The sequence below is a fragment of the Syngnathus leptorhynchus genome, chromosome 6 (genome assembly GCF_054491065.1).
Source record: "Syngnathus leptorhynchus isolate UIUO chromosome 6, UIUO_Slep, whole genome shotgun sequence".
Taxonomy (NCBI): Eukaryota; Metazoa; Chordata; class Actinopteri; order Syngnathiformes; family Syngnathidae; genus Syngnathus; species Syngnathus leptorhynchus.
In genome coordinates this window covers 2,161,626-2,178,421 of record NC_141200.1, presented here as the reverse complement: position 1 = coordinate 2,178,421, position 16,796 = coordinate 2,161,626, and the positions used below count along the sequence as shown (strand labels likewise).

At 43.7% G+C, this 16,796-nt stretch overlaps 1 protein-coding gene across 1 annotated transcript in view; it reads right to left on the bottom strand.

Annotated features, from left to right (window-relative positions):
• The window catches only part of nell2a (neural EGFL like 2a), a 46,349-nt gene that overhangs the window by 20,791 nt on the left and 8,762 nt on the right, over nucleotides 1-16,796 (bottom strand). The window contains exons 5-14 of the mRNA XM_085915010.1: nucleotides 15,676-15,826; nucleotides 14,387-14,560; nucleotides 14,223-14,322; nucleotides 12,598-12,670; nucleotides 12,443-12,525; nucleotides 12,096-12,224; nucleotides 10,409-10,511; nucleotides 8,836-8,927; nucleotides 6,953-7,058; nucleotides 5,924-6,052 (exon numbers count right to left, since the gene is read on the bottom strand). Coding sequence (XP_085771136.1) covers nucleotides 5,924-6,052; nucleotides 6,953-7,058; nucleotides 8,836-8,927; nucleotides 10,409-10,511; nucleotides 12,096-12,224; nucleotides 12,443-12,525; nucleotides 12,598-12,670; nucleotides 14,223-14,322; nucleotides 14,387-14,560; nucleotides 15,676-15,826 — 1,140 coding nt within the window. The remainder of the gene's footprint in view (nucleotides 1-5,923; nucleotides 6,053-6,952; nucleotides 7,059-8,835; nucleotides 8,928-10,408; nucleotides 10,512-12,095; nucleotides 12,225-12,442; nucleotides 12,526-12,597; nucleotides 12,671-14,222; nucleotides 14,323-14,386; nucleotides 14,561-15,675; nucleotides 15,827-16,796) is intronic.

The following is a 16,796-nucleotide window of genomic DNA, read 5'->3' as shown; positions in this document are numbered from 1 at the left end:
ACCAGCCTCCTTCCGATTGGCTGAGCCTGATGACAGCTTGATTGAGAGCCTTACAGACGCCATCCATCCTACATATGGTGGCAGTGGTTAGCGTTTGCTCAAACAATATATTAGCGGGAGGGGGATTGGCGCTCGGACAAATGGCTGGTCTCTCCATTAGGCCCTTCCATTTTCTTGATTGGCTCGTCACGTGGGCAGCAGAAAGCTGGCCAGGAGTCAACGGGCAACTTTCGCCACTCGTCGGAGAAAAGAGGTCAATCTTCCGACCAGCACAATTGTAGCTTGACCTTTTGAGTGATGTGATTCAAGGAGGTTTTCGTTTCAACTGGAACAATTCGATTCAGTTTTGATTCGTCGGGATTCCGATGGGAATCGATACAGTACGGCTGAGTTTAAGAGCGTACGATTCTATAAAAGTTGTATTTCCTTCTAATAGTATCTCGGCAATAAAATGATTGGATACATATACCGATATTCTTCAAAGCGGAACAATTTGATCCGATTGCACTCGTTTCTTTTCAATCAAAAGCGATTTCCCAATTCAAGTCGTTTTTGTTGTCGTGAACAGGATGAGCGGTATCAAAAGTGGACAGATGGATGGTTTGTCAAATTCACGGGTTAACTTTGACACTCCATCCGTTCTACGACAATGTCGTTCACACGCTAAAAAAAATAATAATAATAACGGCGACTTTGGGAAAAGCCGGGGAAATTCCCGACTTTTACTAGGCAGTGCTAAGGAGGAATTTAATGAAGATTATAATTGTTTTGACATTTTCACTTTTCCCTCTCTGGCTCATTAAAGTTATCCCAACAGGATATAAATAGAGGCTTTATTCGTCTTCATTTGCATGGCATGTAGCTTGCAAGAGCGCCCTTGCTATCTTGTGTCCCATACTGCAGTTAAGCAAGGTCTGGCAGAAGGGAGATAACGCCACCATTGCCGTTGGATATCCCACAAAGAAACGCGATTAGGTGCCATTCCGTCAGTCGGCCTCCTCTTGCGTCGCTTCACCTAGCAACTCGCTTCAAACTTTTCAATTCGTGGCGGAATACGTCTGTCAGACGTGCCGGAACATTGTCTGGTATTTCTCAGTACTCACTCTTAGAGACAAAGAGAAGCATAATAAGAGTCCGTCAATCAATTGCCAATGGTTTATTTTCATTGTTTTAGTGGAAGCTCTAAAGTCAAACGCCCCCGGAAATTGAAATCGAAAAGTCCAAATTACAAGTGGCTACGTTTGCGGCAGCTTGATTGCAGGTCACGTACGTCTTGTTGAATTCCCTCTTTAGTTTCAAATGAAAAATCATACATATTAAAAATTGTTGTTCTTGTAGCCGCTTTATTCCGGCACGTTACATTTAGTCGTAATTAGTGTTTCCATGTCTGATTGAGTGAAAACACTCGTGTGTTAAAAATGGACAAAATGAATGAGTGATTTTGCAAGTCAGAGCCTTGTCATGAACGTTTTCGGGCAATTTGGATGATCACTCCATAATTAATGAATTGAAAACGTTATTTTAATTAAGTGAAAAAAAACAAAAAACTCAAGAGTTAAAACAAAACAAAAAAAAAATGCAGAAAGCTTCATTGCTGGAGATGGAGCAGGAGCCAATTAAGATGACTGTGTAGGAGGAACGAGTTAGGAATCTGCATACTGAGCGCGGTGCTTGCAAATTGTCTCAATAATGTGCACTGGCTGTGATCAAACGCTCCAAATGTGCTCTCTGACTTGGAAGGATGCATCGGGAGGGGGGGGGGGGGGGGGCCCAGGATACATAAGTGTGTGTGTTTCCGGGTGTGAGAGAAGATGTGATGCATTTTTAAAACATACACGAGCAACCGTCAGAGACAATCACGTGTGTACATTTAGAGGAGCATCACGACTGCAACTATACACTTCGAAATATAAATAATGTTTCTCGTTAAATCCGAGACATGACAATTCAAATGAGATGAGGTCATTTTCTTTAAAGTACACATTATTTTTTTCCAACTCAATTATCACTGTGTGGGATTCATAAAAATCAGCATGTTAAGCTCCATGAATGTATTTGAAGGCACATTCATCTTCTTCTGTGAATTAAGGTTGCCCTGTGTGGCATTTGCAGTGGACAGATGCTCTCACTTCTCCACTAGAGAGTGTGTGTGCGTACAGTCTGATAAATGGCTGGAATGTTGCTTTTGGGTGACATTTTAGCAGGGTCGCACAGGTGAAGTGTGGGCAAACATAGCCAGATGCTCGCAATATGTCAACACTTGCTTGTGTGTGCACAAGTGTGCGGCTGCATAAGTGTGTGTGCACGTACGTGCGCGTTACTGCAGGGGAGTGATTGAGTTTTGCAATTGGCCGTGCTCTTCGCTATGCGGCAATTAGCCTGCCATCACCTTGTGACATTTCAAAGATAGCGCGGGCATATTGCATATTGCTCCGTGTTTACATATGACACACGCATATTCAAGGACGGATGAAATAGTCATTGAATTGAATACTTGAGTAAGAAGAAAAAATATGGAGCAATATTGTCCCCATTCATTTTTTCTTCTTTTTTTTTTTGAAAATTGTCGGAAAAGTGGAAATTTGCGGATGCTCAAATTGAATATTTTGACATTGTTAATGAATCCGTTAAAAAATGTGGAAAATCTCGAGGGGGGGGGGAAAAATATCTCTCCAACATTCAATTACATGCCTAGCGACATCATGGCCGTGAATAATCCCATTTTAAATCCACAGTGAAAAGCAGGCTAACTAAATCCCGACGCTATCGAGGACGCGGAGCTTGACATAAATTCACGTGACGATCAATTTCTTAAGCGGGAAACAACCATTGAGTCTGCGTCTCTTGGCCGGGAGTCCGCTAAGCGACGCGGTGGATGAATAATGGCATTATCTCAACGTGTTGAACTATACTGATTGTTCCATTTAGACACAATCACGCAGACTGTCACTTCTCCTCTGCTCGTCCCTCTGTCTAATTCCGTTCGGTAGATGCACGTTTGGAAAACAAGGCTGGGAAACCCGGTGCCAATCTCAATCTTACGATCGCTCAACACAACTGTGTCAAATATTGTGAATGGATTTTGGATGACTATATTAATTTACGATGCTGTATTTTCCAGACTATAAACGGCTATTTTTTCGCACAAGCTTTGAACCCTGCGGTTTATACTCCGGTGCGGCTTATCTATGGATTTTTCATGATTTTTATGATATTGGATGATTTGTGCATATTCTCTTGTATATAGAAATTAAACATTAGCACACCTGCGTCTTATAGTCCAGTGCGGCTTATGTATGAACAAAACCAGATTTTTCCCCTATTTTAGCTGCTGCGATTTATATTCAAGTGCGTCTTATAGTCCAGAAATGACGGTATATTATTGATAAGACTTTAACCTAATGTGGAAGAAATAAAGCACTCTCAATACTTTGTACCCCTTGAGAGCAAAAAAATAAATAAATGAAAATCCAAATGGTGCCACTTAAACATGAAGTGTTAATCCAGCCACGGTGAGGACTGGATGGAGAAAGGAACACGCTCCATTTCTGTTGGATGCATGCAAACGGACCCGCCCGCACTCACACTTGAGCTCTCAAAGGCTGCGCTGGCATCCCCTCGAGTTTTGCCTACTGCTGCACTGATGAAAAATTTACACAAAAGTGATGTCACGGGCTATTTCCAGCTCATCTCTGACCTCGGAATGTTTTAAAGCGCTCGTGCACGTCTCTCGGTGTTTGATGATATATTGTGAGTGCGGGGCTCTGTTTTATCATCTTCGGGTTGTTTTCAATAAACACAACTCCGCATCTCATCTCCCCGCAGTGCCTAAGTCATCCAGAAAAGAGATTTCAATCAACATTTTAGTAACTCCACGAGGGCGGCGGACATTATCTCGCAGTCGACAGGATATTTTGACAAAGTTATTCTCGTTTAGACACAGAACAGAGCGCAATCATATCACAAATGACTCGCTGACGAATAAATTGTTTGTGAAAGAAGTGCGGGGAGCAAAGAGGAGTCATTTTCCATTTTTTTTTTTTTTTTTTGTCGGCGTATTGTGTCTGGAGTAAACAATCACCGGCAAACCCGGAAGCCTATTTGGGAGCGAGACTCTCGAGATGAACGGCGCTGCTCTGAAGTGTTGATGTTGGAGGCTCGTACGGGTAATGGGACGGGTCGGACAACAAAGGCCTCGGCGAACAAAAAAAAGCTCAGACGACGCATGTTTAAACGGCGGATCAAAACAAAAGAGCAAGCGAACCGCCAGCTGCCTTGTTTTTGAGGCTGTCAACTGGACAAGGGACCAATTAGAGGCCACAAAGGGATTGGCAAAACTCGCCATTACGCGGACAGGGACTTGAAAGGGAGGGAAAAAGAGCCACATGTTACATTTGTCAATTGTTCCAATAGGAAAGAAGAAAAAAATGAACGACAGCATGGTGGACTTGTGGTTAGCGTGTCAGTTTGAACGTTTGCGGTTCCTATGCAAGCCTTGCCCAGCCTTTTCATTCAACACATAAAGGTTATAATGTAAAAAAAAAAGTTTAGCCTCAGGTTACTTTTGAAACTTTCCAGCCCCTCTTATCCTGCAAGAGCCGGGAAAAGCTTTTCTTTATGATGCAATAGTGTCTAAGTATTATTTGTTGAATTCTGTGCAAGGCTGCTGGCTCGGTTCGAGTAGGTCACAGTGTCACTACTTTAATGGGACTGAAATATAATACAATCATGCATATTTGAAAAAAAATTTGCAATTGATTGACAACAACTCTCGAGCCATTGTTTAACTTAAGATTGTCTAAATTTCTGATCAAAACAAGACATTTGCAAACATCTGCTTTTACTTTTTAAAAACGATGACCATCAATAATACCAAATAAATCAAAATACTTGCTTAATAAACAATGATTGGGGAAATTTTGTTTTATACAAAACGAATGAAATTTTATCTGATTATTCGATTAACAATACTAAAAAATATATGATAAATTATTCGCTAGTGCCAGCCTTAAAACATTTGCTTGCCTCGATAAGGCTGCTCCCATTTTGGGATTAATTTTGAAACGGTGCATGAAGGGCAGTGTTGAATGTCCTTGTGTGCAACACGACTGGAGACATCTGGCCCTCGCTGATGCCGCATGCTCGCCCCAGCAGAGAGAGGCCGAACGCACGCAAACACACAAAGCTCCAAATCACAAATTAATCAACGGAATGAGAGGACAAACGCCGACCTCTCAAATTGTGTCTGTGAAGCACTTGGCGCGTGTTGTGGGCACAGATAATGAGAGGATTAACGTCTTCCATCTCAAAAGGATTACGCGATACATGCACAAATTCGGGGGCATTCGGCAGTCTACTATTTTTTGCTCACTTTTAATTGTTTTCTCCAGGATTAGCACACTCCAACCTTTATTTCAAATGATAGTAAACAACTTTGCTACGCTAACTGACCCTTCTTCGGTGATTCACTTGAGCTTTTTTCTTGTGTCGAGATTTTGGAATTTGGACCATTTCCAATTTTGAGACTCCTCAGAAAAATAGAATCTTTTCGGAAAAATAAAACACATGGCTATCTTAGCTAACACCACGCATGACTAGCATTAGCATTTTTGCTTCATGAGCAATTTTATCTTTGGACTCGCAGTTGCAAACAAAGACATAGTTGTTGTTTATTGTTTACTACCTTTGGAGGGCAGAAACACTCCAACTATTGATGTTTCCCCAAAGAAACAAACAATTTTAGGAAAAATAAAACACGATTAGCTTAACTAACGCCACCATTTGTATTTTTCCTTAATGAGCAATTTTATCTCTTGACTAGCTTTTACAAACAAAAACATGGCTGTTATTTTTTGTTTCCTGCCTTTGGAGGGCAGAAACACTCCAACTATCAATGTTTGTGTCCCATAGCGGGAGGTCCTACCTTCACAATAGGCGTTATCGTCTCGCAGGGGTCGGAAGCCGTCCTTGCAAACGCAGCAGGCTCCGGCCTCGAGGTTGACGCAGTCCGAGTGCTCCACGCAGCCGTGGCCCTCTGAGCAGAAGTCGTGACCTGCAGGAGGAAGACGCAATCGATAAGAGGCGGGGGTACTTCATCCCTCGCGAGGGAATCAGATCACCGGCTGAGTTGTATGACTGAGAGAAGAAAAAATCCCTATTTTGCCATCTGCCATTGATTTGTTTGATGGTAGTAAAAAAAAAAAAAAAAAAAAAGCTATTCCACGGGGAGCCCGGCTAGCCTTGATGTCTTGGAAATGTATGCTGTCAGGAAATCAAATGTAGAGGGCAAACAATGACGATCAGACGAAAAGGTCAAAGATTTAGGTCTGGGCCGCTCTAATCTTGTAATCTTGTCATTTCCATCAACAAACCAGCAATGTTTTTTTTAACCAGTCCCAATTCTGAATACTATAAATCAGCAAATAATTGTCATTATAAAAAAGAAAGAAATACAGTATTGAGTTAGATAAAGAAAATGTAAATACGCAGGGGGGTAGCATAAATATGCGGGAATTCATTTTACAGGATTATATTTCATCATATCGCAAAAAAATGATGCCACTGTCAACAGGTAAACAGGAATGAGGAAAAACTTCAAAAGGTAATTATTTTTCTCGAATACAACAGCCGTAGCGCTGATTTTCTTTAATGTTGACGAGATACAGAAACGCGCGATGTATATCACCCTGAACTTTCTTCCTCACCTTCAAAGGCTTAACGCCCACTCACAACGCCGCTCCAAATAAACCACTTGATTAGCATAATTACCACGCTGGAGAACGTATTTACTACGGTAATGAACACAAACCACAAAAATTCGAAATATTACGTACGTAAATGGATGTAAATATGAGCACTGATGTTACTGAATGGAGCTGGCCGGTGTCAACATCCCCGTTGTGATGCCAGATGGTGGAAGAGAAATGGGGGAAGATGCTTGCTCCTTACTTACCTCTGCAGACTTGGCAGCATCTGTCACTCAAGGTGATCCGATCAGACTCGGGACATTGGAGTTCGGGACAAGGCTCGCTGGGGACCGCTCGATGCATCGTCCTGTCCTGTGACGGGCAAACAATGGCACGTGAGACGCTTCCTCTCTTTCGCCCAATTTGCCCTGAACGTAATTACGCTGCTGATTATTCATCCTCGGCGTTTCCTCTTTTTGTTACCCTTTCGCCCTCCTTTCCAAAATGCAATTAGTCACCGGTCAATAGCGGTCTTAAGCGAACCTCTGCTGAGGATGTGAAATAGTTCTTTTTCAGGAATTCACTTTGTGTTTTATGATGCAGCGGTGAATCGGCGGCATGAATTATTCCTCAGTTGAAGTGTTTTTGGTGAGAAGTGCTGTACATTGGAATCATTTTCCCAGCATTCTTGCGGTATGTCAAAGCGGCTTAACAAAATTACAGTGGAAACTATAAAGTGCATGCATCACGTAGGGCTGCGCTATTTCCACCGCTGCCATTGCTAACATTAGCCGCTAGCCCTAGCCGTGAGATGTATTATTTCACTGGCATTGAAATAAAAAAAAAGAAAGATAGCTGTTAGCATTAGCCACAGATTGGAAAAGTTAGAATTAGCCACAAATTGGGACAGTGCTATTAATCCAAGGAAACACAAAAATATTCTGTATTATAATCTATAATAATCTATACCTATATCATGATCTATATTATCTGAATTTCCACCTTGTCTATTTTTGAAACCCTTGCTTGAAAGCAATTTCTCAAACATGTCACATATCCAAACTACGCCGGAGAAGGCTGACATCCTTCAAGCCGTGTCGCCAGTTCTCAAATGCTTTGCCTTAATCAAATGTTACAGAAGCGTTTGTTGTTTGTTTTGAGCGAGGCGAAACTTTGTGGAAGTCTTCCAAGTTGCGCCAAACAATTCTTGGAGCCCCGTCGGCCCAAATTTGCACCCCGCCATGCAGTCAGCCGGCAGGGAGGAGATGAGAGGCGTGACAAGCATCTGTCAGGGGAGGCTCGCAGCAGCAAGCTGACTGACTGACGGTGCTCCTCATCCTCGTTTCTTTGATCTGTCAGGGGACCGCCGGTTTGTTTCGCGAGGGCCACAGATGGGCCAGGTGCGGGCAGGGAGGAACCGGGCAGCTGTCGGAGCTTCTAACCGAGCTTTGTAGCCTCCGTCGGGGTCACCGGTTGATACGATTGAGTTAAGTGAACAAAAAGCGAGTAATCCAATTTTTTGGGTGATCGATTATACACCGCCTGGCAACAATTAAGAAGTAAAGTTAATTAACGGCAAATGCAAACAAGCACGCCATATGCCGTTACACGGCAAGCAGTCTGAAAAAGCGCATAATGAATAAGATTTCAGAAAGGTAGGGAACAATGACTGCCGTGTTGGGACTTTTTCTTCTGAATGTAAAGTCAATTAGCGGGAGTGCGTCGATTACGAAAAGACGAAGATGATGGGCAGGATCAATACGATTCAGATGAAGTGTGGAAGGCTGGCTTGCTCTGATATCAACTATTTGCAGGAGCTATGGCCCCCCCCAAAAAATAATAATTGAGTAAAATAATAAAAGTAATTGTGATAATTTATATAATTTGTGACATTTGAGCAATTGATTTGTACAAAACTACCCTTTAAAATAAATGCTCTCTCTCAGTTGAAGACAGAAAACTCTATTATCTATTGGCAAGGGAATATTGTGGCATCCCAGGTGGTAACAAAAAGAAGATAAAAATAAACAAATTGTGTTTTTCAGCGAATATCTAAAAAAACAAAACAGGTTCACTGTATTCTCACAGGAAGCAGACTCACTGAAGGGAAATTTTGCAAAGTGAAGGAGGTAAAAATGAACTGACATACCTTACACTCAAAAAGCAGACACCTGCCCGAGGAGTCACGCACAGCTTTCTGATCGCCCTCCACCAGCTCCCTCCCACCAAATAGGCACACGGCTGGAAGAGAAACAAAATTAAAAAAGTTTTTATGTAAGACCACATTTCATTGTCAATCTGACCGTGATTTGATTATTGTTGTTTTATTCAAGAACAAGGTCATTTCGTTACTAAGTTTCAAAAGAAGCTTATGAAACCTACGCATACCATAACATGCTTTTTATTTTTTAATTTTTTTTTTGGGTCCATTCACAGACTGCACATGAATAGTCAATTCAGGGTGTCACTAAGCAAAGGACAGAAAATTTTCAAGCTCCTCCGTGCAAGGCTTTTAAAGCGTGCCTTTGAAGAAATGAGCTGCATGTTTGTCTACCTTGTTGAGATAAGAGAGGACGGTGGGCGTTGCGGTTATTAGAATGGCCTGGTAGGCTTTTAAAGAAGCGTAACACCTCAGCAGATTTGGACCCGGGCACCAAAAACAATTCAAGCCAGCGCTAATACTTGCTCCCTGATAAGGAATACATCCCGGCTTTTGTTTGTTACCCGTGCGTCAGATGGGTGGCCTACGGCGATGTGTGTGTGTGTGCTTGGAAAGAGCTCAAATGACGTCGGTTTGCAGATGAGACATTCAGAGTAACAGTCAAACCAAAAGCACTTGCGACAGGAAATGTAACGGTAGCTCATTAGGAAGCTAATTAGTTGACGCACAAAAATAAAACAAATCAATGTAGGTTGAGTGTTTCTATATCATGTCTAACAAGTCATTCACTACAATTAAAAAATGATGAGGAAAAAAAAGTTTGTAAACAAAATAAGCTAACAGTTAGCCTCGCTTTCTTCTACTCTGTATTTTACAGCTAGCTTGAATAGCGTCAGCGCGACATTGCGTGGCAATTCTTTTCGTTTCACCCTTTTAGTCTAAACTGCAGCAGGGCTCAATTTTAAGATTCTGCTGTATTTGTTGTTACTATTCTTTTTTTACTCAATCCCTTTACAATCATACGTTGCTCATATTGCTAAAGCTAATAAAAGGCGTCATTCTGTGACTGGGCGAGATGATATTCTAAGAAAGGACAGCTGCTTTTACATCTCTTTAATTTGGGTTAATAGAAGAACGTAAGGGTATGAAAAGTTAATATCCTCCAGAATTTCATTTTCACTGAGCGGGGAATTGGGAGCTCGTGTGATGGTGAGGAGGCTAATAAGAGTTCTTTGACCCCCTTCCTCAAATCAAAAATAAAAGAAAGTGGACCTTTTGTGGAGCCATGTGATGAAAAGGAATGATTTACCCAGCGACAAGGTATGAAAGTTGGAGAAGTATGCGTCATTTCCTGCCACATAAATATGAATGAGTGGCTGGCACCCGTGTGACTGATGACCATCTGTGTTTATAAATCGGCTTGTGAACAACGTCACGTATGCGCCACGGCGGAGATGTCATGTTACGAGGTAGCTTAGCAACACGGCAGACCCTCGTTTGCGAAGAGCCAGGCGAGATATGCGAACGTCTAAACGGCCGGGGTTAAGAGTGCTTCACTCACGCTGACACTCCTTGCAGCAGGCGCCCTTCACGTAGGCTGGCAGCGTGCCCGCCGGGCACCGAGGAGGTGGGCAGGAGATGGCCTCGCATTGCACCGTGCCGTTCTGCCGAGGACAAACAAGACCAGGCATTGTTTGATGAGAACCTTTTTCACGGCTGTGGAATTCTTGTTAGTGTGAAGCACATCTTGAGTCGCTCGTGCATGTCGGATTGCAAATTTTCACGCTTGACTTGCCTTTTTTTCATACATTCGTTTTCTGTAGTTCTCAAAATAAAATGTATTTTACACTGTTGATGCCAAAAACACTTTTCGGTGGACCCACGCAATTTTACAGATTTAAAAAAATATATATTTTCTAAATATTTTTTGGGCAGGGTTGTCACACATTTTTTTCCACGAATCGTGTGGGGTTTCAATTTTTTTCCCGCACAACCCATTTGAATGTGACTCTTTCATATATTAGCTCGGCTTACAGCCTAGAGTCGATTCAAAGCATCATCCGCATATCGAATTGAATTCAACACTATCTCCAGTTCAGACTGGATCTGTAATTAGCATCTTTACGGCTAGAAAGCCCCGCGACGGCGACATCCATGAAGCAGCCGCACATAATGGATAACATCTTTCCGCACGACCTTTGCATTTGAAAAGGTCACAGCTAATTGCCGCTCGCCAGGTAAAGAACATATCCGAGCCGATTCCTTAATTGCGATCCGTGGCGACCGTTGCCGGTGAGTGGAGCCGTTCCGTCGGCCGAACGGACGAAATAAATCCCCGATGATGATTCCGTCTGTCAGGAGCAATTAGCTGAGCGACGTGTCGAGATGTGTGATTCCCGCGTTCAGGGTAAAGCAACTCAGGAGCTTCGGTGATTTAGTTTCATCATCTAAAGCTGAGAAGACTGACAGGGGGGGTGAAATGTTTGCTGATGCGCCTCAAGCGTCACATCGCCAAACTGCTTGTAATCCGTTTTTTTGGGGGCCAATTATTCACACTAGCCGCAGCGTAAAGTAGACCCTCGAGAAGGCTAAGCGTCATTGTTGATGCATCTAATCTGGCAAGCAATACGGAGCTTTGTAATACGACTTCTTTGCCGGGGTAGCTTGGGAAACGCGCGGATGAAATGTGGTAATGATAAAGAAAGAAATACAATACGAGACAAAAGTACGCAGCACGCCCCCCCCCCCCACCACCACCACCGACCTGCCCACTACACTTGATGAGCGGGGAGAGTAAAAACATACGAGCTGCTGTGAATTTTCGTCCACTCGTTTGGTTTCTATGGTGTGTGTGTCCTCATTAGAGTCGCGAGTGACTTTGGGCGAGGGAAGCGGAGCAGACCCGACACACACAAAAGCAAACGTTCAAGTTCTCATTCACACCTGTGGAGATTTGATTTCTGTGTGAGCTACTGGAACCAGAATTTGCTGAGAGGGCAATCGTAAGGGATGAATAACGTTGCTTCTAAGTCGAACAGCACCCCTACTGGTCGCAGCCGGGAAGTGCATTCCAGTTGATTTAAGTGTGAGAACTGGTTAATAAACTCACAAACATCCATTCAGTATACGACACGCTCGGTCGTAACACCGTTCAAACCGTTTTACTTTCTCTCTTCGTCTCGTGTGGGTTTTTTTTTGTTGTTGTTTTTTTTAAATCGCTCCGACGCATCAAGACGTGGAGGGCTGACCGTGCAGGTGCAGTTCTTGCAGCCGTCCGTCCAGCCCTCATCTTCTCGGTAGACCACCCCCTTGACGCTGCAGGTCCTCTCACAATAGCAGCCGTCCAGCCCGTTCATCTTCTCCTCCGCCCTGGACAGCTGCTCAGGAAAGACAACATGTCAGCTGATTTTCCATACGTGTTGATTTTGCGACATAAAACGCAGTATCGTTAGCATAGCATGCTAGCTCATATCACGCCGTTGCCAATCGTAACAATATCCAGGAAAGTAGATGACAGTTTAGCAGCGGACGTAACCTTTCACCTCATGGAAGTAAATTTCACCGAGTCAGTGCTGACTTTGCGGTGGACATTTACCTTACTGGATGTTTTAGCCAGGATATCTTGCAGCTCCATGATCTTCTGTACAAGTCCGTGGAAATCATTGCAGGTTGGGCACGCTATATGCCGAGGGAAAATGTAGTTAGATTTCAGAAATTATTTTGGGAGGAACATATTGAAAGAGCACTCACTTCTATTTAGGTCCGGACACTGGGAGATATATCCTTGAGGCATGACCACAATTTCAACATCCTGCATCACCCCCTGAAAACATACACACAGAAAATATAAAAGTGATCGCAATAAGAGAAATGTGTTTTACCCACACTCCGGAGTGTGAAATGATAACAATAAAGCCTCCGAGGAATAATCATCTGGCCGGCGGGAGGTTAAGTAACGTGGACTACCGTTGCAAAATCTATTTTGCCACTTTGATTCTATTGATTGCTGCCCAGCCTGCGTCCGGACCTCGGGAATATTTATTTGCACAAATAGGAGCGATGATACCCTGTCTCCATGGTAACCATCCATCTTCCATAGGCTTTGTCCTCAGTTCAAACCTTTGCCCAATTAAATCATATGGGAATCAAAACATTTCATTACATCTGCAGCACCTATTCGTCGACGCGCGCTAATCATTTTGAACTCACGTCAAGATTTAATAGCTACTCGATTACCAAATTGCAAATGAAAATAACCTGATCGACTCTGGAATTGAGTCTGAGGGAGGGTTCAGGACCCCCACACCCCCCAAAAGGCGAAGAACAAATTTTAAGCCAAAGAAACAAAAGATGATAATCTACTGCTATTGTTAGCGAAGTAGCATTCACTCACTCACTCACTCACTCACTCACTCACTCACTCACTCACTCACTCACTCACTCACTCACTCACTCACTCACTCACTCACTCACTCACTCACTCACTCACTCACTCACTCTTAAAATCTTGCGCACGCACAAGGATGACTTGTCAAACATTTTGACAGTCACTGTCAGCGAGATTCAAAAAGGTATTTATATTGATGATAAGTCGCGGCGGCAGCGGCGCTCTTGGCGTCAGATGCGTCGGCGCGTTCCACTCTGTTTCCATCCCGCATCTGACTTTTCCTTGAGCCGGATTCATTTTGCTCTCATCAATCACGGAGGAACCGAAGCGCTTAATCTCTTTTGGAAGCTGATAGCGGCCCACTGTTTTGTGTTGTATTTTGTGGACAACAATTGTGCACTGGAGAGCCGTGAAACAAAATAGCGTGTTGACAAGACTCAGGGTACCATAAGCTTCCACGTTGCGAGTCGTTCTTGCCCGGGGGTGCTGATTGGCTAATCGTTAGTCTCCCGCAGGGCTCGTTGAATTGAGTTTCGCTCGACCGAGAAAGCGCGGCTTAAGGTCATGAAAGCAGACAGAGGTCTGCGCGCGGGAAATGTGAGCAAACATTCAGCCTTGTCTTCAGCGTGCGGGGGGTCGGGCTGATTGATGAAAAAAAATATTCTAGAACCAGCCTAATGAGCTTGGTCCGGAGGCTATTCAACGATTTCTCAAGAATCGGCATTGTGGAGGATCCGTGAGCTAATTGAGCTGAATTCTAAAGGAAAAGGAAACAAACAACGCCGATGGCAGGCAAGGCGAAACTAAAATTAAAAATGGCTAAGCCTTGAGAAACGCTGGCAATTAAATTCAGCTGCTCTGTAATCGGCGCTAACCAAACAAGACGGAGAAGATTTCGGAAATAAGATGGAGGCGTGCACTTGGGCTTTATAACATTATCAGACTTTTAGAAAACAACACATCCGAAAAGTCATCAAAATGGACTAACCTTGAAAAATCCATGAGCGGAGTTTCTCTGTCCGAGCCAGAAGGAGGCGCCGTCTTCGGGTATGTCCATGTCGGGGGCCTCCACCACCCGCTCGTAGATCCTGGAAAACACAACATGGATTTACTTTTTTTCCCGAACCCTCGATCTCAGAAAAACGTCGTCACCTGTTGCAGTCGACGTGCAGGATGACATGCGAGGCACTGACGGCGACGGAGACTTTGTGCCATTGGTCGTCAGCCAGGCTGTAGGGGAAAACCTCGGTGCGGGCCTGCGAGCCTTTGGTGCGGTAGTGGAGGCGTACCTCGCTACGCTGTCCGCTGCTCTCCAGCTCCAGGAACCTTGCCGGGAGAGAAAAAAAAAAAAGGACCAAAATGACAAAAGTGTCGGAATTCAGCTCTCAGCGCCGCGTTGATTGGCGAGCGTTTGAATTTTAATCAACGACGTGAAGTGAAGCTGAGCGCCGTGATGGCAATTAAGTGCGGCGTCATCAAAATAATAGCGCCGTTCTCGTTTGGATCGTTCGTGTCGGCCGGCTCATCGCCTTTGCCTTTGACATGTTTCAAAGTCAGCAAAGTGCCAATTAATGGACGTGTCAAAAAAAAAACAAGTGTTAAAAGAAAAGATGGTGCAATGACGTTTTTGGGCATTAACAAGTCAACAGGTGGTCGATCGGCGCGACGAAATCGCCGCGGCGCCTCGAGCGTGCGGAAATATTTTACAATGACACCTGGAGCAAGGTCAGACCTCGGAATATCAGAAAATTGCAACACAACTGCATGTTTGAAAAACAATCCATCATCTTGTATTTTTTAATTATTTACGCCTCGTTGTGCCCCCCCCCCCGTTACGTTTTTGTGGTCTCATTTTAAAGATGTCAGCTTTACGATTCAGACGTGCGCAAATGTAAACGTGAGCTTGATTCATTTCCAGACCTCATCTAATAAATGTACTCTTCTGAGGTCACGCATGTGCGAATGACACTAAATTAGTCACCGCCACGCGTTCAAAAGCGAGCGCCCCCGCTTTGCCGCATGTAAATTTTCCCGAGCGGGCTAATCGTCGGGCGAAGAAAGTCATTACTGTCCCGGCGAGGTCTCTTTTTCTCAGGACTGACTTTAATGTACAAAGTATTGGGACGGCAAATCGGCGGTGTGATCGTTCAACGCCTCGGCTAGCTCCGACTAATGGGAAACGTCGGGCCGCAAAACTCCTGCTACGCTCTCATCAGTTTCCCGCGCACGATTACAGGTTGCGCGTTGATGGACTGTGAATAATACATTAGCGCACGGGATGATTTGTTCTGTTTACCCGCCTTGCCTTGTAAAACATCGAAAAAAAGGACAGGCAAATGAAGATATTAAAGCTTCAATCAATTCGGAAGCGATTGCGCTGACTCGGCATTACGTCGGCGATGTTTTCTGTCGTGATTCCGTTCAGCAGATAAATAGCCGACCTGTTTTCCGACTGATGGACGGAGAGGATGACCCCCGAGTTGAGACGTTCTTGTTTGAGGGTCACCAGCACGCTGAACTCGTTCTTGCCTCTCAGCTTGCGGACGATTTGCTGCGAGACGTCAGCGGCGGCTTTCACTTCCCTGGAAGAACCTAAGTTAGGAAACAAAAATATTGAAATTGTCTTCTATTTGGACAAATTCCAAATACAAAGCATGATTTTAAGGACACAAACGGAACGTGCGTGACTCGGCAGCCGCGACTGTATTCAAACTTAATGCCCTTCATTCATTATTTAGCCAAAAGAAAAAAAAGTAATTATGGAAAAATATCTCATTGCTTGTGACACGTAACAAAGCGTTGCTGAAACATATTTCCCGCCCGAAGAGAAATGGTTTGACGTTTTTTCGGGAGGGGGGGGGAATATGCCAACGAATGCATTTGTGCGAGGATTTTGCGAGCTATGAATATTTGACACGCTCTTGATTGTGACTGAGAAAGAATCTGAATTCATAAATGAAATATCAATGTGAAGAATCCCCGACTGTTTTCATAAAAAATATTTGTATTTAAAAATGACTTGATTCTCTTGATCACACAACTTATTGGCTCGGAAAAGCGACAGAAAGAAGTCAACGAGGTCGTGGTTCTTCAGCTTTTGTTCTGCTTGCCCAAATCTATTCCGACTTCTCTGCTACTTTAATGGAGACATCAATAAATGATGACGTTTCTCAGAAGCCATCACGTCAACGGCTTTGCTTCCAGCCACGAGATGCATGCGAGACTCTTGAACGCACCAGGAAGCTTGCGTGGAATCTTTATTCGCACTTGATTAACACCACAGAAAAACACAACGCGGTGAATACCAGAACCGCTTTTTTTATCCGATACGATGACAACATGCGGTTTAATCTCTATACTAATTTTGTTCAATTTATTCCCAGTGAGAAAGCCATCCAATTCCGTTCGATCCAATAAAACAATCTTCAATAAAAATAAAAGTGCTTTTTTTTTTTCTGATGAACTAACGTTTAGAAAGCCATCAACTGATTAGCTCATAAAAATCGAACCGGACTACTCGGCCATCGTTTTATGTTGCCAGCGCGGTGTCGTCGGCTAAAAC